The 27,584-nt window shown below is 40.9% G+C and overlaps 1 protein-coding gene across 5 annotated transcripts; it reads left to right on the forward strand.

The window, feature by feature from the left end:
* Positions 1 to 327: 327 nt before the first annotated feature.
* LOC112217392 (single-minded homolog 1-A-like) lies at positions 328 to 22,685 on the forward strand. 5 transcript variants are annotated; one of them, XM_042300586.1, is made up of 12 exons: positions 328 to 854; positions 10,683 to 10,765; positions 10,897 to 10,917; positions 11,143 to 11,232; positions 11,454 to 11,562; positions 11,668 to 11,753; positions 11,972 to 12,171; positions 12,688 to 12,794; positions 13,398 to 13,545; positions 18,163 to 18,328; positions 18,691 to 19,090; positions 20,446 to 22,685. In XM_042300586.1, exons 1-12 carry the CDS (start codon positions 680 to 682, stop codon positions 21,231 to 21,233), a joined length of 2,373 nt encoding a protein of 790 aa, XP_042156520.1. In that variant the 5' UTR covers positions 328 to 679; the 3' UTR covers positions 21,234 to 22,685. The 5 variants fall into 5 exon arrangements, with proteins under 5 accessions (XP_042156520.1, XP_024233393.1, XP_024233391.1 ...); XM_024377623.2 differs by lacking the exon at positions 328 to 854 and adding an exon at positions 10,044 to 10,112 and having other exon boundaries at positions 20,446 to 22,684; XM_042300587.1 differs by lacking the exon at positions 328 to 854 and adding an exon at positions 10,121 to 10,278 and having other exon boundaries at positions 20,446 to 22,684.
* The last annotated feature ends 4,899 nt before the right edge of the window (positions 22,686 to 27,584 follow it).

Below are 27,584 nucleotides of genomic sequence, written 5' to 3' on the forward strand. Positions count from 1 at the left end.
ATATAATTTGTTGCAATATATAATGTATAATTTGTTATCTCTTATTGTTATTATTAGGCTATTAGTATTATTATTAATTGTTATTATTATTAAACTATATGCTCAAACAGCCACATTGTAATAAAGCAATAATAAAGCCATATTGTCACATGGATAATCCATTTTATTTATTTTAGAAAATAGCCTACATGTTTCCATAGTTTGAAAGTAGGCGTTTTGGGATGACAATGCATTTTGTTGATCCAAAATATATTGGTAAGCCTTTAATGATATTATGGCTTGTGCTATGCCCTGTGTTTTTCAGTGCATGGAGAAATGCCAGTATCAGTTTACACCGTGGACAGGCCCCTTGCCATTCTGAGGGAGAATTTATGTCGTGTGCTTTCAAGAAATTCTTAATTTACACGAGAAGAACACGGGATATCAACTTATCCATTCGGCGCATGTTTCGGTGTAGGAATTCGGGAACCGTATGAAGTGCATTGGAAGTGCTGCTCTCATTTCACTTGACCGTGGCCACTGCGCGCGTTTTAAGGGTGTTAGTTGAAAAGCCAAAATCATGACAAATAGACGAAACGGAAATCGTTCTATATTCTGGGTTTGATGGACCGACATGACAGTAAAGGAATGATAGCCTAACATTTAACAAAAGGAGGGGCAGAGAGAGAGAGAACACACAATGAAGGAGAAATCCAAAACTGCCGCAAGGACTAGACGGGAAAAGGAGAACAGCGAATTCTATGAACTGGCCAAAATGTTGCCTTTACCCTCGGCTATCACGTCTCAGCTGGACAAAGCGTCTATAATAAGACTGACAACAAGTTATCTGAAGATGAGAATTGTCTTCCCTCAGGGTAAGTATATTTTAAGCTTTAACAATACAGTCTTCTCTTATATAGGCTATGCCATTTGTCTGTAGACTATACTTATTTGTATTTTTATGTGGGCCCATCTCTTATCTGTTTTTTATTTATTCACCTGCATTTTCCTACTGATTAGGTAGTCTATTGTAATTGTATATTATGGTTATTGTGCATAGGTTTATTATGCTACGTTATAGCCTATAACAGCTGTTAATACGCTATATTGTGTAATTATATTTATTCTATTTTTATATTATTATATGTATATTGCGATGACACCTAGCAGCTGCTGTCTTTCTGTTGCAGTCATTGCTGATGTTGTTGTTTTGATGTTGTTTTATCTTATTAGCCATTTGATATGTTTTTTTCATCTACCAGTTATTGCTACAATAGGCTACCATATTGCTACAGTAGGCTAGTGTAATTTCATGCGTGCGTGTGCGTGCATGCGGATGGTCGTCGCAGATCCACGCCTGGGCGAGCCTACATTTAGGCCATTTTCGGGGTCAGGGGATCGAAATGCGTCGAAGGCGATTAGCCACCATCTTCCCTCGATCTCAACAGGCTGCTATGCTGTGTGACTGACAATGACGGCCGCATCAATTATAAAACGCCCTGCGTGCCACTGGCATCTGATCACCTGAGGCGCGAAACAGCGGGAGAAGACCTAATTGATCCACTCAGGTCGCTTTCGATTTTTCCAGATAAAAAATGTCTAGGCCTCTGGGGTGTGATCTCTTCATACTACTATTCAGTCATACTCATATCTGTTTTTAATCACACATGATAGCCTACTCATAGTCAGATTTACTCCATGATCAAAACCCGGAAGTGCACTTTAAATGCTGGTAAAGCCTAAAGTGCACATTACTCCTGCAAGCACTCAGAGATCCATCTTGGAGGGCATTATGTTCCTTCACTCATTCACAAAGATTGTTCAAAGGTTGGTCTACCACCCCAACATATGAAAATGCACGTTTTGACTTACTGCATCCTAGTCAATTGTCAACGACAGGGGCCAATTAAAAGCCTAATGCATGGCTGGCTACTACTGCCAGCATTTATTTTATCTCCTGATAAACCTACTTATGCTACAACATTTCCACAATCAAAATATATGATCTACATTAGTCATTTTATTTTTTAATGGTCTGTTGCTTGGTAAACATGCCTGGGCGAAAAATAAATAATAATAGCAAGAACGACATAACGACAGACATGAAGTCAGCAATGGAATAATTATACAGACAGAAAAAGTAGGACTACTAAACAACGGCAAGTAGAAAGTCATAATAAACCCTATGGCCTCAGCAAAATCGACAGAAAATAACTAGATTGAACAACAATGACTAGCAATGGATTCTGATTCATACACAATGTTTGGAGAAGGGGAGACTTGTGTCCTGAGAGGAGTGACTGACTGTGAGTGAGTACAACAGAGCGGCGTATGTCTGTCTGGGGAAATGAGGGCTGAGAGAGAGCGGCTTGTTGTAATCCAATCATTGCAGCAGGCTCAACCTATACCCCGCTCGTCCGGTGTTTGGAGGATTTGTTGGCATTGCTGTTGTTTGGCCGGAGAAGAAGTCGAGAGGAGCCAACATATTCAAATAATCATTTACATATTTTCATGAACCCTTGTGTGGTGTTCATGTTTTTGTTATTCTCTCAATGTTCGCAGGTCTGATGGACCCACAACATTATTGGGTTTTTTAAACAATACAGCCATAACGATTAACGTAAAAATACTTCATACTTAAATGTTGACTTACATCAGTTAGAAGCAATATAGACAGCATACATGGTTCATATTTGCCATTTACCTCTGCTAGATCACATTTATCAATAAAAGCGCTATTTGTTTTTTTTCGATAAAAACAACAAAAATCAATTATAATCAAGACATGGGTAAAATAAATCATGCTTATCTTGAAGAAATATAAATGACAAGGTTTTCATCAATATTGATGTTTATTGCTTTGAACTGAAAAAAGTGTACATACAGTATTTTATGGAAATGAGAAATGAACCCCGTTGAACACAAAATAAGGCCGGTCTATACACCACATGAGGGACAAAGTTTTACTGTGTGTGTGTTGCAAATGTATTTCTTCCACTTGATGCATGTGTACTGTGTCTTCCTGTCCTTCCTGTGTTCACACACATCACAGTGCTTCTTCTTGTTGCTACCGGCTGCAATTATATAGTGATGAAAACACTTAGTTCAGGAATTTTACTAATATCTCACTCATATATACAATTACAGCACGCCAAGGTAGGAGAGTCAGACACACACACACATGCAACAATATCATTCACACTTACTTCCGGTATTGGAGTTGTTGGTTCTGTGGGTCGGGCGGATGCGGCCGACCCACAGAATCCTCCTGAATCATCCTCACGAAGGCTGCAGAAGCTGGAGTACTTAGGATATGTTGCCTCCTCTGGATGAGGTCTTAACAAAGCCTTGCCCAGCTCCACGAGAAAGAGCCGTCTCTTCTGGAACTTCCCTCTGTTCCAATCTGGGTTTAACGTCATCCAGATGGCAAACGCATTTTACACTGAGATGTCCAAGATGTTGAAGTATATCACAAGTGGCCAGCGTAGGGTTCTTCTTTTGCAGCTGTAGCCAGTCACCAGCTTATCTAAATTGTCCACCCCTCCTTTTGTGGCATTGTAATCCATTATGATTTCTGTTTTTTTCATGTTCCTGGCCACAAATTCTCCCATCCCTATGCAGCGTACTCAAGAGTACCATATTTTTGCCTTTCTTGGCACGTAGGACACTAGTGACGTGTCGGCTGTGAACACAAACTTAGAGGAATTGAAAGGCCTGTTCAACAGCGGAGTTTGGAGCTCTGGCTTGTTTTTTCATACTGTTCATACCATCGTCAGCTTCCTCTTGATGAGCTCCTGTTCCAGCTTGTGCGAAGTAAAACAGTTATTGCATGTGATGTTGTGGCCACGGAGTCCCTGTGTCACTTCCAGGAAAACCCGCATCCCTTGGTTCTTCTCAGGGGCTCCTCCATCTACACTTGCAAGTTCCACGCATATGATGAAGCAGCATCACAGGCAGCCCAGATCTTGATTCCATATTTTGCAGGTTTATACGGCATGTACTGCCTGAAGGGGCAGCTGCCCCTAAATGGCATAAGCTGCTCATCAACAGTAGTGTTGGGTCCAGGGTTGTAAAACAAGGAAAGGCAGTCCACCCTCTTGTCCCATACTGACCTGATTGCAGTTAGCTTGTCTCTCTGCACTGACCTGATTGCAGTTAGCTTGTCTCTCTGCACTGACCTGATTGCAGTTAGCTTGTCTCTCTGCACTGACCTGATTGCAGTTAGCTTGTCTCTCTGCACTGACCTGATTGCAGTTAGCTTGTCTCTCTGCACTGACCTGATTGCAGTTAGCTTGTCTCTCTGCACTGACCTGATTGCAGTTAGCTTGTCTCTCTGCACTGACCTGATTGCAGTTAGCTTGTCTCTCTGCCGCGGAGATGGTCTGGTGTCTCGGTTATTGAAGCGGATAATCCTGGAAATAATGTGGAAGTTTTCCAGAGAACTTGTTGCACGGAAAAGTTCCCTGCCAGTTTCTGCATCCCACAGGGATTCTGTGGATTCCCCATTGGATCCGAGAACACCAGCAAGGATAAGAACCCTGAAGTATCCAAGTAAATGAGTTTGGTCCATCTCTCTGCAAAAACACACCTTCCCTCCAAATTAGTGCAGTCCAGAATGATTTTCTGTATGGTGTCTGGGATGAACAGTTCAAAAGAAGACTTTATGTCCTCCATATGAGTGACAGCCATCTGCGTCGGCCTTGGTTGCATCCTTATCACGTTGGCATTCATGCGGGGTGGCTCATTCCTTGGGCAAGAAGACCATTAAATGTCTTATTTTTTTTTTACATCCATATGTCTCCTCCTGCAGGCTGCTGATGAGCTGGTTGTTGACTGGCTGGTCCTGGGGCTGGCTGAGTGTCAATCTCATCATATTCTTCCATCACACTGTCAGACTATGAATTGACAGACACAGGACCCTCCTATTCTGAAAATTCTTCATCTTCCAAAGTGGAAGACGCTCCTTCCACACTAGATTTTTTCTCTGCAAATTTTTTTTTCTAAGGCCTTCTGACCAGAGATTATTTTTGCCATACTGATTGATTGTGGTAAGGAACCACACATGCAAAGATATGTATTTGTTGTGTCCCTCAACAAATTTGCACCTGGCTGGGGTAGAGTGTGGGAAAATACAGCACTTTTTTTTTTACAATATACCGAAATAATGTAACATAACATTGTGCAGGTTCCCGCAAGACATTGTGTAGTTTCACACACTGCAAAAGGTAAAGAGTGCATGAAAAGAGGGAGGCAGACTATGTGCTATGTTCAAACAGCAGGCCCAGGGAGGAGGAAGACAGAGTGAAGGCACACAGGAAACCCCTTTTTATTTCATTTCTACTTGTTTTCAGAGAAAAACACACACTTTCCCTCACTTTTATTACCCTCGGGTACAGTGGACCCAAACACCACATATGTAATATAAATGTGTAGGAGAGAGCACATGGTGCACTCAATGAAAATGCGTTCTTTTACAAGTTCTTCACAGAAAATGAGCCAAGGCCAATGAGTCTCAGGTTGAATTTTTTGTTTCATTGTATCATTTTTCTTCTAGTAACCTTTGAAAATGTGTCCCACAGACCTGAACACCACACAGGGGTTAAGAATGTTATTTTCAGGAATTTCTTGACACTATTTCATCCTTCCACAAGGATGTCGTCCTGACACGAATCTAGGGTTGTTACCCAAGCAGGCTGGTTGTTCGTTCTATCAGTTCTGTTGGCAGAGACATTAGTTCTGTGTCTTTAGACACCACCCAGTAGTTGGTTTTAAATGTCTACTGACTTACTGGCTGGCAACCCCTTACTTGCTAGCTAGCCAACTACGGCTAACATATAGTCGGGTCAAACAGTGCAGCCATAATAACTACAAAGTAGCTGTATTTGCATTTGTTTAAGCTGTTTTCTAGTGACATTTATTTTGATTCATGCAAAAACAATGAGCTAATGATGCTCGATTTCACCTGACATAGAAAATGTGCTCTCTCGTCAGGACACTGTTGTTCAGAGGAGCTAGCCAATAACACAGCTAACACAATCACTTCAAACTGAAGCAGGAAATAACTAGCTGCACTTCATTTAGTTGTACCTGTTTTCTATTGATATTTCTTTGTTTGTGTCGTACAAGATATGCTGATTCGTGATTTTGACTGGCTGAGAAAATCTGCCTGCCTGTCTGTCTCATAGCCTACTCTGCAACAGCTGGAGATCAAATTTGAATATTGAAACAATGTTGCAAATGCTGGAGAGACAGACAGCAAGGTTTATACAAATCTCTGCTGTTGAAAACAAAATGTTAGTCTAAAAGAAATGTGAGATAATGTCTAGATGCTTTTTATAGTGGAGATCAAGTCTATTAATTGCCTGGCTGGGCTGATTAAACAGTGGATTGCACAGTAAGATAGAACAGAGTAGGCTTTTTAATGTCATATATTTAGCCAGTGGTAACTTGTGGCATAGACACTGGCAGGAATGTGGTTTTAATCAATCAGCATTCAGGATTAGACACACCCATTGTATAAACAGACAGAAGAACTAGCCAAAAGTTGTTTAGAGAACAAGCTCTTCACTTTGTTTGAGTGAAAGAGAGATGAGTATTTCAGATCACAAATAATTACAAAAAATGATTGTGTCATGTCATAATCCTATTTGGAAAATTCTCCATATAGTTACATACTAGTTTTGTTCAAGTACTGGGCATACCCCTACTATCAATCAAGTTATAGTAACTAGCTTGTCTAACTATCTTAACTGGCATGCCTGCTGGCAAGGTTGGTAGACTTTAGAAAATAAGCAATTATTAAATGTAGGCTACTGATTGAATTGTTTTCACTTTACGTACACAATTGCCGGTGCAAGTTGCAAGAAATCACGAGGTAGGCTACTTAGATGTGATGATACACAGTGACTAATGAGGACTGATGATTACAAAATTATAATAGGCCTATGCTAATTAATTGTATGACAAAGGCCTACTGATACAAAAACCAACACCATTATTTGGAATGCTTTCTCTGGGCTATTTGTAACTTTGCACTAGTGTGTTTTTCATAAGCCTTGTGTCTGGGTGTGTAAGCATTTGAGCTAGCTATCAGCCATTATGTATTAGAAATCTCTGATTATTGCTAATCAGAATCATCTACAATACATTTTTATTGTGACCAAGTAATTGTGCACATTATAATCAATCAAATTATTCTACATCATATCGGACTCTACCTACTGTACCTATATTTGAAATAGCAAACATTATATTTGATTACCATTTGTGATTATAAATGAGCCTACATTGTAAAACATTTCCCGTTGATTTTACAGTAACTTACTGGTGACCAATTACATGTAAGTTACTGTAAAAAGCAACAGTATATTGTTTTTTTAAGGTTTACTGTTGCATTAATTGACTTGCAGTGTCAATAACGCTTATCAAGTTGTTTTATGGTAACAAATACTCTTACCGTGAAGCCTTCTTTGCATATTTCCCAGTGTGCCTTGCCTTTTGGGAGAATTGTACAGTCACCTACCATCCATGGCTGTTAGTGACAGAGACATGGTTCTATCATTTATCTATCTCATAATAACTTATTTTGATGTCTAGTTTTATCCTAATACAGCTGCCTGAAACTCATGGTTTACAGGCCATATTAGGCCTGCAAGTAGTGTTGCAAAATTCCACTCTTTCCCAAAATTCCCAGATTGTCTAAAAATCCTGGTCGAACGATTCTGGATTTCCTGCTTATTCCTTCCTGTTTCCAAGACACTTCCAACTGGGGTTTCTGGAAAATATGGGAATTTTGGGAAGGTTACAAGAATTTTGCAACCCTACCTGCAAGTCACATTATGCTGGGTTGCAAAGTAATGTGTAATTCCTGTTGGAATCCAGCCAGAGTTAGGATATCCAACCACTGGAATTTTCATTCACCCGCAATTTGCATTGAGATTGACTGTCACGGTTCGGGACATTTGGAGTAGACTATCTTAACCATTTAAACTGGAACAACCATTTCAATAACGGATGCAAAAGAAAATCAAACTAACTAATTGGATTAGTTTAGATTTTTATTTAATTTAACTTTGTGTAGAATGCATTTAATCAATGAATCAATGTATATGCAAAAACACAGATAAAAAATAAACTATTTAAACAAATCTACCTGCAGTAGAGCATGCTGGGAAATATGATACAAATTATTTCTAAGACTGTATGGTACCAATAATAATACTGTAGTCTTTTTATGGTACCAAATTATCTTACTGTAATTTTTTTTAAACTGTTGTTTTACAGTAGCTTACAATTTTATGGTACCAAAAGTTATAGTATTTAATTGACAGTACCATTACTGGTATTTAATATATTGACAGGGGTGTGGGAGGGGAGGGAGAAAGTTGTTCGAACTCAGACAAAATTATGTTGCAATTCGCCTAATTTCCACAAGGGGCCTGCGTTTTACAAGTAGCTCCTATTTTTTGGGTGCTTGTTTTACCTTTTATGATGGAAAATGATTTATTTGTATGATGTGCCTGATTGTATATTTTATTCTATAATATAAAACAGCATGGCCACAAACAGGTACCAATTATCTAAGAATATTGGTATATATTTGTAATAATTATTTGCTCAAACATTTTCTCACTTGCTTTTGATTTTGTTGCCCTGTGCTTTTAGTGTGGAATTCTATTTTGAATATTATAAGTACAGTAAGTGACCTGCTACAGTGTTTTATGTAGTATGAATTTTTCCCAAAATACAATGTTGTTTACGGTATTCTACTGTATTCAATTTATACAGTATGTTTCTATTCACTATATATTAATTTACTAGGGCAATTACATTTTTTTTACAGTGTACCTATCCTTTAGAAAATCATTATTACGGAAATATGCCTAACTATTTCTTCAGCAGTTGACATAAATTATCAATTGCTTGTAGAACACATAGCTGAAAAGTAGCCAATATAGGCACAGGATGAATTATTTTGGACTATTATTGACATTAATTGGCTAAATAAACATTTTGATTTGGCTTGTATTGAATTTGATGAATGTTTTGGTATATTTTGTATTTATTTTTTATTTAACCTTTATTTAAAAAGTCAGTTAAGAACAAATTCCTATTTACAATGATGGCCTAGGAACAGTGGGTTAACTGCCGTGTTCAGGGGCCTAAACACTAGACGTTCTTTATGAAAAAAGAAAATGTGCCCAATTAAAATAGTCAAAAATGTGTCTAAAAACAGAGAAAGCCCTAAACCGTTGTCCGCCCAAACTAATGTTAGGCCTAATAGTCAACAGAATACTATTTGTGTAGGCCTACCTGTAATGGGTTATTGAAACTGGGGAACAGCTCAGCCTGTCTGAAACCTCGTAATCATCTGAAACATATCCCTAGAGCAGAGATGTGAGATGTTGACCCACTGGGCACACACCGGTTGTTTCCAAGTCATTTCAATGAATTCACGTCTGTGCCCAGTGGGAAGTTTCTCTGCTCACATCGACTATTCTATGGTTCAGGGCACTTGACGTCGGTTAAGTAGCACTTCAAACGCCAGGTGCATCTATTCTTTGCCTATTAGGCCTATTTGTAAGACATGTAGGCTAGCCTTAATGCTCGTTGAGTCCGCGGTTTCGCTTCTCGAATACATCAGACAAATTAGTAACCTGTACATATTGTGACCCCCTGTGTGATATAGTAGCTGAGTTGAATTGCGAGAAAAACAGCCTCTCACCCATGATTGCAGCGGATAGCAATTTGAATATGACGCATGCAACGAAGGGACAGACATGCATGCACAACAACATATCACATATCAATATTTTATATAATCCTTACATTCATGTCAACATTTTTTAAATAATGTGTCTATAAAGCAGGCCTACTTTCGACTGGTCATGTTGTGGAGCTAAAATTAACACTAAATTGCCAAACTAAAAATATACGTTTTTGCTAAAAGAATAGTATGGCCTAATTGCGAAAATATGAAATATCCTGTAGGCCTTGCGGGAGAAACAAATATATAAAATAGGCAATACTCTCCTTGTCCATTTATTATAGGCCTAAATCACTGCGTCAAGCTCATTGCAAACCAACGCTGCATGTTGTTTTCAGAGGGAGGCTACTTTGCATGCGTGCAGAATGTAAAATATGTTTTCCACGGCACCTGGGTTAATTTGACTTCTAAACAAATAAGGAGATGAGCTGTGCAAAAGCTATTTCAAATGTTGACCAAATAATTTGTGTATTGTTGTTGAGCTGTGTAAACGCGAAGGGATCGTTTGGACAATATTGAAATGTGAAATGGTGGTGGGTTATTCGAGTCTTTACTCAGACACTGATTGTTTTTGTACGATTAGCATTTTCTATCTGGCATGGCGTTGCGAGAAGAGCCGCTTGTATTTATTTGCATTATCGTGTTTTGTTGGTTCCGTTGAGGATGTCATATGTTTCATGCATTTAAAGTTTTGATGTTCACTTAATTTGTATCAACTTTCTGCCGCATTTTGTTCATCGTACTTAAAAAAAAATGTTGACACACATAGCTGTGTGTATTATTATTATTATTAAAATATATAGACGTAGGCCGACAGAGAGAACTGGCGTAATAAAAACCAGCATAAAGAAACATTGTCACATGCGTTACGTGTATTATTGCACGACTTTATGGTTTGCGAAAAGGAGCTGATATACATACTGGCGCTTTGTTTCAGGTTTGGGTGAAGCTTGGGGTCACACGAGTCGAACGAGAACTTTGGACAATGTCGGACGTGAGATGGGATCCCATCTTCTCCAGGTAATTTAGGAAGCTTAGTCTACCAATTGAATAGAACATTCACTGCAAAATATGATGGTTTAAATAGCCTACTAGTAATGAAAATAATCATTCTTAAGATGTATGTAGACATGTTGCATTTGATTTGATAGGTTGGATCCCACATCCTCCAGGTAATTTAGAAAGCTTACTAATTTATATTTTCTAAATTACTGTCAAATATTATATTACAAAAAATAATGATTCTCAAAATGTAGCCTATATGTCTACCTAGTCATGTTCTGTTACATTTAGTTTGACATTTGATCTCACGAATCTGACTGTAATGCATTGAGTGCTCTTGAATAGGCCTCATATTTCTCTGATCTACACATTAATTTATGCATTTTTTTCTCCAGACATTGGACGGCTTCATCTTTGTAGTGGCGCCAGACGGAAAGATCATGTACATATCTGAGACAGCATCAGTCCATTTGGGACTCTCTCAGGTCAGCACCTGGTCATAGCCTATTAATCTTAGCCCATTTAGTGTTTTTGGTTTTCAAGTTTTATTTGGTCGAGTGAGTGGAGTCTTTTTTATTTGCTATGCATAAGGATTAAGAGCTTGTGATATCCATATTACAAATGTTTTTCATGTTCGATATTATGGAATTATGTTTGAATGGTTGAGTGATTAATACTGTTTAATTACCGAGGTAATTCTTAACAGGTAGAGCTGACCGGGAACAGTATTTACGAATATGTCCACCCCGCCGACCACGACGAAATGACTGCCGTTCTCACCCCACATCAGCCGTACCACTCACATTTCGCCCAAGGTAGGCTATATAAATATAGACCCAACTTGGAGAGAATAAAACCCCATATAGAATACATTTTTGTACATTGGATAATAGACTGATATTTTCAGTCTCCTCTTCCAGAATATGAGATGGAGCGCTCTTTCTTCTTGAGGATGAAATGTGTGCTGGCAAAGAGAAACGCCGGCCTCACCAGTGGTGGATATAAGGTAGACGATTTGCAATGGAAGTATATAGCCTAATGCTGCTTGAAAGTACGATCTATGTTGTATACACATTCTATTGATTTAATAAATGCCAAATTAATTATAACTTAAATAAGTGTAAAGATAGGTGTAAGTATAATTTATGGAAATGTTTAAACATTTACAGTGAGCGTAAAAAAATGACATAAAAAGACTGGACAAAATAGCAACAAACCCCCCAGGTGATCCACTGCAGCGGTTACCTAAAGATCCGTCAGTACAGCCTGGACATGTTGTCTTTCGACGGCTGCTATCAGAACGTGGGCCTGGTGGCAGTGGGACACTCTTTGCCTCCCAGCGCCGTGACAGAGATCAAGCTGCACAGCAATATGTTCATGTTCAGAGCCAGCCTCGACATGAAGCTAATCTTCCTCGACTCGAGGTAGGTCTACAGGAAAACATACAAATAAAGCATGGGTTGAAGGATAGGATATGGAGGAGAATAACTGAATTACATAGGCCTACAGCAGGTGTTTTGATGAGCCAGCCATGACATAAACCAGCTAAAATCGTTTTTTGATGTTTTTTCCACTAGTGCTCTGTGACAGTTGTTAAATGACTATTAAGTCCCCAACTTAATGGAACAAAACCGTATTGAATTCACAAACATGAAATGCTACAATATATTCCATTATTTATGGAGTTATAATGGCTTACTGCATCTAAAAAGTGTAATGTCTTATTGTTTTAAAGTGGAATCCTGGACCTCAAGCCACTGGGGTCCACTTTACAGAACGTTCTGTTCCTTCTCAGCATGAAAACAAGTTTGGATCCAATAGAACTCTGAGCATATAATGATACATGGAGGGAGAACAGTGTGAACTTCAATATATGAAAGTCCATGGCTGAAAGAGAGGACAAAAACATTTGCCTTCTCACCCCTTCCTCCTCTCCCTAGGGTGGCAGAGCTGACTGGTTACGAGCCCCAGGACCTCATTGAGAAGACCCTGTACCACCACGTCCACAGCTGTGACACCTTCCACCTGCGTTGTGCCCACCACCTGTGTGAGTTAGTTACAGTCGGTTGGGCCCTGCCTCGTCAGACTACCTTTTACTGGACTTTTGGCTCTTTTCCTTAACTTTATCCCACACATTGAAATACATTTCTGAAGGACAAACTATAAAATACACCAGACCTTGACCTCTAACACACATACAGTATTATCTAGCTGTGCCTTTCAACACTCCAGAGGAAATCATAACTTGAGATCCACACCACATGTGGTACTCTGACTTAAAGGGTATTGATTCAAAGTTAGGATTCAGCACCTTTAGAACACACATCAGAATGATGGTCAGCAGAGTGCAACTGAGTGCCTCAGACCAGAATATCGGCCATCATTATCAATACATTTTCCAACGGTTAGACATGTGGAATCGAGGACAACAGCCACCGCTCGTTGGCACACAGCAGGTGGTCACTATAACACACCATGGGGACAGCAAGCGATGGAACGGCCCCCTGCCGCGCTCAGTTGTCAATCATTCATTTAGAATGACCCATTATAGGTCAAAACAACCCAAACTAAAATATGTCTCCTCTTTTCCTATCTTCTCCCTTCTCCCCAACTCCCACCCCTTCCATCTCCTCTCCTTTGATCCTCACAGTGCTGGTGAAGGGCCAGGTGACCACTAAGTACTACCGTTTCCTAGCCAAACAGGGAGGCTGGGTGTGGGTGCAAAGCTACGCCACCATTGTCCACAACAGCCGCTCCTCCAGACCCCACTGCATCGTCAGCGTCAACTACGTTCTTACGTGAGTCTCATTCTGTTCAATTCAATTCAGTTCCATTCAAATCGATTCAAGCTACTCCCTTTCTCTACTTCATCAACATCTGAAGTTGTGGAGGACTAAATATATAAATCTATCATCATCATCATCATCATTATTATTATTAATTCAATTGAATTTGATTTGAGTTTATGAAACCCCTCGGGGCAATTAGAATGGCATTGTCAGAGCAGAAGCAACAAATAATTGAATGAATAAACATAACTATCTTCACATACAAAACATGACCTTCTCGTGGCCTGTGATATTAGTGAAATACTGACCTCGTTCCCAGGCTATTGCGCACAGTGCATATAACTATTCAAAGCTGGCCTTAGTGGGAGTCACCATAGAATTGTATTACAAAATAAAGTATTTGTCACACAGGCATAATAATGTCTGGAACGGAAAATCTGGAATGGTATCGAACTCATCAAACACGTGGTTTCCATGTGGTTGATGCCTTTACATTGACTCCATTCCGGCCATTATTATGAGCCGTCTTCCCCTTAGCAGCCTTCTGTGATTTGTCATCATTCCTTTTTTGCGATTTACACCGAGGCGTGGCTCTGTGCTTGTGGTGTGCTAGCGTACAGGGAGGGGTAGGGGGAAGGTGTTGTAGGAGATGATTGTTTGGTAGATTAAGCCAAATTAGCCAATGCCTATGCGAGGGGAGGTTCTCCCGACCTTTTTGTATTGGCTAATGAAGGCCAAGTTTGACACATTGGTCCACCAGACAAGTGTCTGGGAACGAGATCAGTGAAATACCAACAAACTTAGTTCATGACCCCAGCTAGACTGATAGTGGGTAGGGCTGTGTGTACCTCTCACATTCTCAGTTTGTTCCCTTTATGGCCACCTCTATTGCTACACCCTACTTTACACAGAACATGTTTTTTCGGGTGCGATAAGACCTTTGAGACCAGTAAGATAAACATTGGGGGAAAATACCTACTTTCATTATTGACCTGGTGTCTAAGGAAAGAAAATCTATATGACAGTAAACCGGAAATCGATAGCCATCTCATGCTGCCTGTGTTGGGTTTTCATTGTTATGTTTGGATGATCCAGACCTAGCTCTTTAATCTCTGTGCGTGTGTGTGCGTGTGTGTGTGTGTGTGTGTGTGTGTATTCATTTAAGCCGTCTGCATTTCAGCTCTTGTGTATTTACTATTGTTATGTATTTACCGCAAACCCCAACACACTCAGAAATACAACTCAATAAGGAGTGAGGCCTCTCTAGTGTATTCATACTGCATGTTTAGCTTATATTCGGGATGAAACGCGTTTAGCGTGTATACAGGATGAAACGCGTTTAGCTTGTATACAGGATGAAACGCGCTTAGCGTGTATTCGGGATGAAAGCGTTTAGCGTGTATACAGGATGAAACGCGTTTAGCTTGTATACAGGATGAAACGCGTTTAGCTTGTATTCGGGATGAAACGCGTTTAGCTTGTATTCGGGATGAAACGCGTTTAGCTTGTATTCAGGATGAAAGCGTTTAGCTTGTATACAGGATGAAACGCGTTTAGCTTGTATTCGGGATGAAACGCGTCTAGCGTGTATTCGGGATGGATGATGAAACGCGTTTAGCTTGTATACGGGATGAAACGCGTTTAGCTTGTATTCAGGATGAAACGCGTTTAGCGTGTATACAGGATGAAACGCGTTTAGCTTGTATACGGGATGAAACGCGTTTAGCTTGTATACAGGATGAAACGCGTTTAGCTTGTATACAGGATGAAACGCGTTTAGCTTGTATTCGGGATGAAACGCGTTTAGCTTATATTCAGGATGAAACGCGCTTGTATTCGGGATAGCTTGCTTATATACAGGATGAAACGCGTTTAGCTTGTATTCGGGATGAAACGCGTTTAGCTTGTATTCGGGATGAAACGCGTTTAGCTTGTATTCGGGATGAAACGCGTCTAGCGTGTATTCGGGATGAAACGCGTCTAGCGTGTATTCGGGATGAAACGCGTTTAGCGTGTATTCGGGATGAAACGCGTCTAGCGTTTGAAAGCTTGTATACAGGATGAAACGCGTTTAGCTTGTATACAGGATGAAACGCGTTTAGCTTGTATACAGGATGAAACGCGTTTAGCTTGTATTCGGGATGAAACGCGTTTAGCTTGTATTCGGGATGAAACGCGTTTAGCTTGTATACGGGATGAAACGCGTTTAGCTTGTATACAGGATGAAACGCGTTTAGCTTGTATACGGGATGAAACGCGTCTAGCGTGTATACGGGATGAAACGCGTTTAGCGTGTATACGGGATGAAACGCGTTTAGCTTGTATTCGGGATGAAACGCGTTTAGCTTGTATTCGGGATGAAACGCGTTTAGCTTGTATTCGGGATGAAACGCGTTTAGCTTGTATTCGGGATGAAACGCGTTTAGCTTGTATTCGGGATGAAACGCGTCTAGCTTGTATTCGGGATGAAACGCGTTTAGCTTGTATTCGGGATGAAACGCGTTTAGCTTGTATTCGGGATGAAACTAGCGTATTCGGGATAGCGTTTAGCGTATTCGGGATGAAACGCGTTTAGCGTGTATTCGGGATTAGCGTTTAGCGTGTATTCGGGATGAAACGCGTTTAGCGTGTATTCGGGATGAAACGCGTTTAGCTTGTATTCGGGATGAAACGCGTTTAGCTTGCGGGATGAAACGCGTTTAGCTTGTATTCGGGATGAAACGCGTTTAGCTTGTATTCGGGATGAAACGCGTTTAGCTTGTATTCGGGATGAAACGCGTTTAGCTTGTATTCGGGATGAAACGCGTTTAGCTTGTATTCGGGATGAAACGCGTTTAGCTTGTATTCGGGATGAAACGCGTTTAGCTTGTATTCGGGATGAAACGCGTTTAGCTTGTATTCGGGATGAAACGCGTTTAGCGTGTATTCGGGATGAAACGCGTTTAGCGTGTATTCGGGATGAAACGCGTTTAGCGTGTATTCGGGATGAAACGCGTTTAGCGTGTATTCGGGATGAAACGCGTTTAGCGTGTATTCGGGATGAAACACTGAGTTACACTTGGGTTCTCCCTCTAAAAAGGGTCTAAAGGTAATACAGATTTATGTGTTTTTGCGGCAGATGGAACACTTTTTCCCCCTCAGCACTGGTTTGATTGAATTCCACCCTGTGAGATACACCAACATACAGTAAATAAACATCAAATACCTTTCAAATACTGCTGAATTTTACAATGCATACTAGACCAGCAAAGCCATTTCATCACCTTAACCTACAGCATTTTATTCCATCAGTTCACATCATTCCATTAATAAATCATGATTCTGGGATGGAGAGCCAGTGGCTTATTTCAGATGGGAGGTGGTCTGACTTTGACCCTCATGTGGAATTCAGCTAACACAGCTGAGTTTGCACAAAAGCCTATATCAGCACTATTGGCTCTAGCATAGGTCACCGAGAGGACACATAGGATGGAGAACCAGTCACTGCTACTGTACCTGCAAGAGCAATAACCATGTTTGTGTTTCAATTAACACCCTATTCTCTATAGTGCACTACTTTTGACCATGGCCCATAGGGCTCTGGTCAAACGCAGTGTACTATGTAGGGAATAGTGTGCAATTTGGGATGCCCCCTATGTCTCACAAAACACTGACTATCCAAATATTGCCTTTCCCATTGCAAGGTGCCACACACATAAAGAGCGGGTCATATTAAGAAACATACTACAGCAACTGGTTGAGTGGGGTCAGAGACAGGGAACAGGGGTTTAAATGCCACGTGCTGGTATTACATACTGCTGATGTGATAAGTTAAGAATAGGGCCATGTTTGCAGAGCGTTTGACACAGGAACCGCTTCATGACGTTGAAGTCTGATAGAGTTCATTCCCAGGACAGTGGGTTAGAATGCTAAGGTGGTAGATGCGTTATATGATATGTACATACAGGTGACAAATGAATAGTCAATGTTGTGTTATTCAATCTGGGAAGGGGTTGTGTGTGTGTGTGTGTCGGGATACATTTTCACCTCAAGAGAATGTAAGATGAGACTGAGGGAGTAGATTCACAACAGGCATGGTGTTGACATTATGGGAATGGTTGTAATTTGTGTGTGAGTGGAAGTGCGTGAGTTCTGACAATGTTTGTGCAGTAGCAATTAATTATTAACTTTGCTTCGGGTGTTGGTTGTGTTTCTCAAAAAAGGAGGGTTAATCTCTCAACCTAGTTTATCTTATATAACCTACTCATTTCTAACTGTCATCCCATTAATAAATGAATCAAAACTCCAAAGAAGGTGTTAGTGAATTATGTCTCTCTCACTATCAATAGCAAATATTGGCAGAGACAATGGTGTGTATATATATATATATATATATATATATTGGAGAAATTACTTATTGTACATTTTATATACTGTATTGCCACAATTCTGTGAAATAACATGTTTTAAATGTGCTCACTACGTGTGCAAGTCACACCTCTGTGAAACCCTGATGAAGGTCTATTGAGCAAAATGTTGGTTGAGGGATCCATTGAATTGTTCATGGAGTATTCTGGATTACTATTGCGCCAGAGTTCCATCTTTTTTTGCTACTGTGCTCGCTCTCATCTGTGTCTGTGTGTGTAGAGATACTGAGTATAAGGGAATGCAGCTGTCCTTGGACCAGATGACCCCTAGCAAGCCAGCGTTCCACTACAGCAGCCCTCCGAGTCGTACAGAGGAGAGGAAGGGGACCAAGTCCCGTATGACACACACCAAGGCCAAAATCAGAGTGTCTCCCTACCCACAGCAGGTAAGACACTTGGTACCGGTGTGGTGTACACAGTGATACGATTAGAACAGGTCTGATTATTTCGCCCTTAGCCACAAACTCTCTTACAAAATCTCTTAACTCTCTTGTTCTAGGCAAGGTGTTGTAACGAACTAGTATCCTGAAATATATGCACCAGAAACAAGGCAGACTTTGTGACTTGACAGACCAGAATACATGACTAGTGTGCAACATTCTTCATCAATAATCAGTATAATGTGTCTTTAAGGTAAACATCACAGAAGATGGAGAGGGTGTAACACCACCATCTACTACTTTAAAATGTAGTTTAAACCTTGTACATTCCAAGTTCTAGTTTCCAAACATGTTCAACTTTTCTCCAGTTTTCAGCCTTTCACCCCGAGCGTTCCGAGTCCGACCAGGACAGCCAATGGGGAGGCAGCCCTCTGACAGAATCTGCCTCCCCTCAGCTGCTGGACCAAGGTGAGGGAGCGGAGGGCGGGGCCTGTGCCTACAGACTCTACCCGGACTCCGGCTCCCTCTGCTATGGCCTTGCTCTCTCCGAGGAGGACCTCACGCACAGCCACACCCACTCCCACCATCCTGCCACTGCCTGCGACAGCGGTTCCCACTGCCAGGCTGGCCGTTACTTCCTGGGCGCTGCTCCCCAATCTGGACGGGAGGCCTGGTGGGACGCAACACGCTCCGTCCTCTCCCTGCCCAAGTCGTCTTTGGAGAATGGCGAGGGCTACGACCTCACTTCCTACCACAGCGTGGTCCATGGTGAGGCGTTAGGGTCACAGCCATCTGGTTAGAAAATCATCAAACGTCACTTTTCCCTGGTAGCTCCTTTATTGAATAGGCCAAGGGCATTATGGGCCATGGGAAGTTGTTTACACTCGCCAGTATGCCAATTGTTACCGTCTTTTTGCAATAATTTCCCACTGTTCAAGAAAACTTATTTCATCTTTCATGTCCTCAAACTGAGAGACAACTCCCAAAGATGCTGCTGCCAGGAATGTACTGTCTATTAGGGTTTTACATGACATGTTCAGTTGTATGCACATTATCAAATATCATTTCACGCTTACTGTGCAAACAATAGTTGAAACAGTTGCCAGCTAGGTCATGTGGATGAATGAATATATGACAAAATGTAGTCCTACATTCCAGTCCTATTTTAAGTTTGTATTAAAAACCCCTAGAGTCGATGTCTGCGCTCCCAGTGGAAAACGAATTAGCATAATAAAATCTATCAGTTTAAGATGGAGATATCTGCATTGGATGTGTCTCAATCCACCGCATCTGCCCGATGTCGCACTTCCGCATCTGCGGTGAAAGGTGACAGAGCCAGAGTTAGACCCTGAGACATCCTGAAAATCGGTCTGCTCACAAAATCGTCTGCAGCATCCGAACGGTTTGGCCTTACAAACCCTCACAAACACAAGGGTGTTCTCCATTTTGAACTACGACCCCCACATGCATCTTGGGACTCGTCTGAAGTCGGTACAGCCGATCTGCCAACTTCTTTCTGTAGCGTCCGAGCAGTTTGGGCTACACACTAATATGACACATTTTGGAAAGGTGAGACTCTCACGAACATGTACATGTGGGTTGTTTTGCTCTAGGACGACTCGTCATGAGACTCATCTGAAGGTCCCCCGTTACCAGTGGAGTGCCAAAAATAAGGGGTTAAATACATGTACATTCCTGATCTTTCTTAAATCTCTCAGAACAACCTTCCTTTAGATTTTTTGGTGGGACTATCTGTTGTTTCATGTAGTGAATCTGTTATTCAATGCGTTTTTATTGGCTAATAGCAGTAAGTTTTTTGGGATACATCAAGGGGTCTTAACATTCTAAATCAAATAGCTAAATGATCCTCCGTCTTAAAACAATTCCATATAGCTTAGGCAGGGATTAGACTGTTATGGGTTAATTGCAGTCATAGGCACTAACTCACATGAGTATTACATAAATATGCAATAAATCCACTGTACTGTGAAAATCATAACGATATGTACATTTGAGTTTGGGATGGCTCTAAGAGTTTTGTTGATTAAATGGTGGTATTATTATTATTATTACATACATTTTGAGAACCTTGGATTTCTAAATGTTGCCACTTTGTCTAACAGGAAGGGGTCACTGGGACGAAGAGAGCGTGGTCAGCTCACCAGAAGGGGGAGGAGGCTCCACCAGTGACTCGGGCGAGCGTTGCCGCGATGGCACTGGCAGCGACCATTTCCGAGCGAGTCCTCAGGAGCCCAGCAAGATGGAGACTCTGATCCATGCCACGCAGCACATGATTAAGGAGGAGGAGAGTCGTTTGCAGCTGCGCAAGGGGCCACTGGATGCCCTGGGCACAGTGGGGGGCCCCTCCAACAACAGCCCCTGCTCCTTCACCCCCTCTACCCTGCCCCTCCCTCAGGCCGCCATGCCTGGCGTGGTGTGCCGCGGGCCGGGGGTCGCCAACGGCATCAACCTCACCCTCACCTCCGAGCGCCTCTATCCCCGCGATGATGGCGGCAAGGTTTTGGATTCCCACGGCAACATCGACAACAACACAGCCAGTCCGGCGTCTCTGTCGCGCCTCAGCACCGATGGGATCCCCAGGTCAGGCCTGTCTGTCTCAAAAGACTACCTGCAGGGTCAGACAGACGTCTCACCCCACCACCACCCTCTAGGGCAGCAGGGGAGCCCACTGCCTTACCAGGCCCAGGAGATGCAGCCCCTGGACAGGCATGCTGCCTACGCCCTGACCGGCTACTCCCAGGTGCACCTGTATGATGCAGAGAGCCTGAGGAATTACTCGGGGCTGGGCTGCGGAGGGGCTCAGTACGACATGGTGCCCCACATGAGGATGCAGGCCGACCAGATGCAAGGACACAAGGGCACATCAGTGATCATCACCAATGGGAGCTGACCATACATAACGGACAGATCCATCCTAGTGTCTCAATGATGGAGTGTGTATGTGGGTCTTATGAACTGAATCCTCCTCATACAGTTCGGTCTTTTCTTTTTGTTTATTTTTTGCGCCTGACATAGGACTTAGGATATTCCCCATAACACTGGTCTGCTCTGTTACACTTCACTGTGCCCTTGAGAGCCCAGACCCAGCAAGCAAAGCTGGTTGCAATGATGTCAGGCTGGCAGCTTTTGTTATGCCTTAGTCAAGTTGTATACTGATAATAAAAGGTCATTCTTTCAATGCCTTTTTACCGACCAGAAAAATATGTCTTGACCTGGTTGTAATTTGGTTACCTACTGAAATTGTAACCAAAATATGACATCATTAAAAAGACATCGTAACTTGTCATCTTGTTATCTGACGTCTACAAACCAGTTTACAACCAGAAACTGACGTAATTATGACGTTTCATTCCAAATATTGCCCTCTGGACAATTGAATCCCCCCCCCCTGCATTGAACTGAGACGCTGCAGAATGACTATTCAAGTTTTCAGCTTGGTTAAAGATAAACCCAATGTTTTAGGCCCAACATAGTCATGCACCAGTAAGTAGGTCTATCGGAGTGAACTCTCACATTTTCTCATGGTAGTAGACAATATGCAATTCAATTGCATTTACCCCCTTGACCTCAACTGATTTAGTATTGCTTAACTTTCTCAGAAATACTTCAAAATTGTATTTTTTTTAATTAAATGCCAATGTTTTTCCATATTTATTAATTGTGTCGAATAAAATTATTTATTTAATCTCAATTTTTCAAAGTACAACGTTTGGTGGCAGGGTTGCTTTAGTTTCAAAGTTTGCATTATCTGTGTACCCCTTTGAAGGATTATATATTATTTGCCCAATTTCCCCTGTTAGTAGAAGTTCTAAAAGGATACTGTGAGATTCTGGCAATGAAGCAGTTTTCTGCTTACCCCTAGGTGTATGCTAGTGTATGCTACTGTACCTGTAGACTTCCAGTCATTACGCTAGTTAGCATTGGCTCGAGAAACTACCTCTAACTTCCTTCTTACTGCACGCAGAGGCATAAAAATTGTATACACAAGTTCATCTGACTCTGGGTAAGTCAAAGAATTCATAGACAGAATCTCGCAGTATTCCTTTAAGGCATGACATCAATGTGTATCACTTTAAACTTCTGGTGCTTCTTCATGTGTTTCAATTGAGAAAATAATATTGTTCTGTTTCACTTTTCGTATCCCGAAAATATGTAAAGTATCTCGTCTAATTTTATTTATGAAGTAAATATGTTCAGAAATTGCTTTCTTTTTTTTGGACAACAGGTCATAAGAGTATTTATTAACTGGGGATAAAACATATTTTGATTCTAAATACAGGTGCAATCAAACCCTCTTTGATGTTGTGGTTTTAATTTAGCCTTTAATGTGTGGGAGGACTCGGTTTGATCAAACGAGTGGATACAATTTGTTAAATAACACTTTGAGCTGCGTTGTGCTGCTCTAAAAGTAACATTTGAAGCTACAGTTATTTTGGTTGTAATTTGTTCCAGTTGACAGTTGGCCTCATATCACTCCATCACAGCACACAGCCTGTGTTACTCACTTCCGCTTTAAAACCTCTTGATGTACCCATCCCGTTAGCGGGATCATTTTCGTCAACATCCGCTGAATTGCAGAGCGCCAAATTCAAATTAAATTACTAAAAATATTTCATGAAATCACAAGTGCAATATAGCAAAACACAGCTTAGCTTCTTGTTAACCCACCTGGCGTGTCAGATTTCATTAAAGCTTTTCGGCGAAAGCATACCAAGCGTTTATGTAAGGACATCTATCTCAGTAGACAAAACATTACAAACAGCTAGCAGCCAAGTAGATTGGTCAGAAAAGTAATAAAATGAATCGCTTACCTTTGATGATCTTCAGATGTTTGCACTCACGAGACTCCCAGTTACACAATAAATGTTCCTTTTGTTCCATAAAGATTATTTTTATATCCACAATACCTCCATTTGGTTGGCGCGTTATGTTCAGAAATCCACAGGCTCGAGCGGTCACGACATCGCAGACGAAAATTCCAAATAGTATCCGTAATGTTTGTAGGGACATGTCAAATGTTTTTTATAATCAATTCTCAGGTTGTTTTTACAATATACAGTGCCTTGCGAAAGTATTCGGCCCCCTTGAACTTTGCAACCTTTTGCCACATTTCAGGCTTCAAACATAAAGATATAAAACTGTATTTTTTTGTGAAGAATCAACAACAAGTGGGACACAATCATGAAGTGGAACGACATTTATTGGATATTTCAAACGTTTTTAACAAATCAAAAACTGAAAAATTGGGCGTGCAAAATTATTCAGCCCCTTTACTTTCAGTGCAGCAAACTCTCTCCAGAAGTTCAGTGAGGATCTCTGAATGATCCAATGTTGACCTAAATGACGATAAATACATTCCACCTGTGTGTAATCAAGTCTCCGTATAAATGCACCTGCACTGTGATAGTCTCAGAGGTCCGTTAAAAGCGCAGAGAGCATCATGAAGAACAAGGAACACACCAGGCAGGTCCAAGATACTGTTGTGAAGAAGTTTAAAGCCGGATTTGGATACAAAAAGATTTCCCAAGCTTTAAACATCCCAAGGAGCACTGTGCAAGCGATAATATTGAAATGGAAGGAGTATCACACCACTGTAAATCTACCAAGACCTGGCCGTCCCTCTAAACTTTCAGCTCATACAAGGAGAAGACTGATCAGAAATGCAGCCAAGAGGCCCATGATCACTCTGGATGAACTGCAGAGATCTACAGCTGAGGTGGGAGACTCTGTCCATAGGACAACAATCAGTCGTATATTGCACAAATCTGGCCTTTATGGAAGAGTGGCAAGAAGAAAGCCATTTCTTAAAGATATCCATAAAAAGTGTTGTTTAAAGTTTGCCACAAGCCACCTGGGAGACACACCAAACATGTGGAAGAAGGTGCTCTGGTCAGATGAAACCAAAATTGAACTTTTTGGCAACAATGCAAAACGTTATGTTTGGCGTAAAAGCAACACAGCTCATCACCCTGAACACAACATCCCCACTGTCAAACATGGTGGTGGCAGCATCATGGTTTGGGCCTGCTTTTCTTCAGCAGGGACAGGGAAGATGGTTAAAATTGATGGGAAGATGGATGGAGCCAATTACAGGACCATTCTGAAAGAAAACCTGATGGAGTCTGCAAAAGACCTGAGACTGGGACGGAGATTTGTCTTCCAACAAGACAATGATCCAAAACATAAAGCAAAATCTACAATGGAATGGTTCAAAAATAAACATATCCAGGTGTTAGAATGGCCAAGTCAAAGTCCAGACCTGAATCCAATCGAGAATCTGTGGAAAGAACTGAAAACTGCTGTTCACAAATGCTCTCCATCCAACCTCACTGAGCTCGAGCTGTTTTGCAAGGAGGAATGGGAAAAATGTCAGTCTCTCGATGTGCAAAACTGATAGAGACATACCCCAAGTGACTTACAGCTGTAATCGCAGCAAAAGGTGGCGCTACAAAGTATTAACTTAAGGGGGCTGAATAATTTTGCACGCCCAATTTTTCAGTTTTTGATTTGTTAAAAAAGTTTGAAATATCCAATAAATGTCGTTCCACTTCATGATTGTGTCCCACTTGTTGTTGATTCTTCACAAAAAAATACAGTTTTATATCTTTATGTTTGAAGCCTGAAATGTGGCAAAAGGTCGCAAAGTTCAAGGGGGCCGAATACTTTCGCAAGGCACTGTATAATCGATAATATTTCAACCGGGACTGTAGCTTCTTCAATAGGAGAGAGAGAGAAATGTCTGCTCCACTCTGTTGGCGCATGCAAAACGCTGCTGGCACCCAGCCATCCAATGAAGCGATGTGATCTTTCTCGTTCATTTTTCAAAATAAAAAGCCTGAAACTATGTCGAAAGACTGTTCACACCATGGGGAAGCCATAGGAAAAGGAATCTGGTTGATATCCCTTTAAATGGAGCAAAGGCATGCTATGGAAAAGAGAGCTTTCAGGAAAAACAACACTTCCAGTTATTTTCCTCAGGTTTTCGCCTGCAATATCAGTTCTGTTATACTCATAGACAATATTTTGACAGTTTTGGAAACTTTAGAGTGTTTTCTATCCTAATCTGACAATTACATGCATCTTCTAGATTCTGGGCTGGAGTAATAGGCAGTTTAATTTGGGTACATTTTTCTTCCAAACATCAAAATACTGCCCCCTACACTCGAGGTTAAAATGTTCTTGCCTTTTCCTCTCACTTACAATAAGACAGTGCCAGGAGTATAAAAGGGAATAGGGTTCATTCTGACTTGCACATTTAAACACTTTGACCTCACTTCAGCTGCAATGGTCCTCTGTTTTTCTAATGTCGTTAAATTATTCAGATGTAGTCGTCCACTGGCCTGCCTGATTTAAAGGCCTCCTGACTCTGCCTGGCCCCTGAGAGTGGAGTTCCCATCACGCACTCTTGACGTTTGCATGTGATGGGCTGCCAGGGACTGCATGTGTCCCCCGCCAGTCAGCACTGATGTTCCAGGATGTAGAGCCGTTACACCGCTCTTTGTTGTCATCTCCAGATGAAGGCATAAGAAAGAGAGTGTGTGTGTGAGAGTTCATGTGTGTTTTCTAATGTATCTAAAGGGGGATTAGGGCTGCAGTCCACTGGCCCCTTGCCTGAAGTGCATTTGAGGCATTCACATGCAGAGCAGGCCCCCCAACTCCAGCCAAATACTGGGGCCATCGCCCAGAGCCAACACTGCTCCAATAATAACCCAGCTACAACCCGAACAGCCGCCTCTATCCTCCACACTTCTTTGACATATTCAACAGCATATCAAATCCATCGGAGCCAAGGACTGATTGTAAATGGACGTTTTTTTAGATGTCATTTTAGCGACTAAATAACAACCAAAATATGACATTGCCAGGCATCTCGATATTATAAAAATATATATATACTGTAGAACTTCAATTAACACAGTCTCAAATAGCTGCCTGTACCTTTTAATAGCCAGGGAATGGCACACATTTCAAATAAACATCTGTTTCAAATAAACGCTGGGTCAAAATTAATTGTTTACAAGGTTAACATGAATGGTTTGAGGTTTAATGTTTGATTTGTTACATTAAATAATTCAGTATTGACTCAAAAAAAAGTATGTTAATCATTAGATTTTATCACCAGTAAGAAACTGTCAGCCATTGGCTGCTAACAGCTGAGAACTGCTAACTAACTGACAAGCACATAAACAGTCAACAACTTCAGAAATATAGGCCCTCTAGTGGCAAAAGTAAGAACTGCTGAAAATGCAGAGCCAAAAGCGCAGAAAAAATATTCTGTCAAGGAAAAGTCTTTTTTTTTTAGAAATAGTTTTTTCCATTCACAGTTTTTATGCTAGTAAAGTCATTCTGTATTAAAAAAAAACAAGACAGCTGTGATGGAAACAAAGTTTCTGTCAAATTGTATATATGTCGACAAATCATTTGTTAAAATTAATTATGCGAGAAACGGCAGTGGAAACGCCTTGATGCGCAAATATTTTTACAATAACCATCACATTGATGTAAAACTTCAGAGTCATGCGATGATATGGTGTGTGGTCCTTCCACTAAGACAAATATTTTTACAATAACCATCACATTGATGTAAAACTTCAGAGTCATGCGATGATATGGTGTGTGGTCCTTCCACTAAGACAAATATTTTTACAATAACCATCACATTGATGTAAAACTTCAGAGTCATGCGATGATATGGTGTGTGGTCCTTCCACTAAGACAAATATTTTTACAATAACCATCACATTGATGTAAAACTTCAGAGTCATGCGATGATATGGTGTGTGGTCCTTCCACTAAGACAAATATTTTTACAATAACCATCACATTGATGTAAAACTTCAGAGTCATGCGATGATATGGTGTGTGGTCCTTCCACTAAGACAAATATTTTTACAATAACCATCACATTGATGTAAAACTTCAGAGTCATGCGATGATATGGTGTGTGGTCCTTCCACTAAGACAAATATTTTTACAATAACCATCACATTGATGTAAAACTTCAGAGTCATGCGATGATATGGTGTGTGGTCCTTCCACTAAGACAAATATTTTTACAATAACCATCACATTGATGTAAAACTTCAGAGTCATGCGATGATATGGTGTGTGGTCCTTCCACTAAGACAAATATTTTTACAATAACCATCACATTGATGTAAAACTTCAGAGTCATGCGATGATATGGTGTGTGGTCCTTCCACTAAGACAAATATTTTTACAATAACCATCACATTGATGT

Source organism: Oncorhynchus tshawytscha, linkage group LG18 (genome assembly GCF_018296145.1).
Source record: "Oncorhynchus tshawytscha isolate Ot180627B linkage group LG18, Otsh_v2.0, whole genome shotgun sequence".
Taxonomy (NCBI): Eukaryota; Metazoa; Chordata; class Actinopteri; order Salmoniformes; family Salmonidae; genus Oncorhynchus; species Oncorhynchus tshawytscha.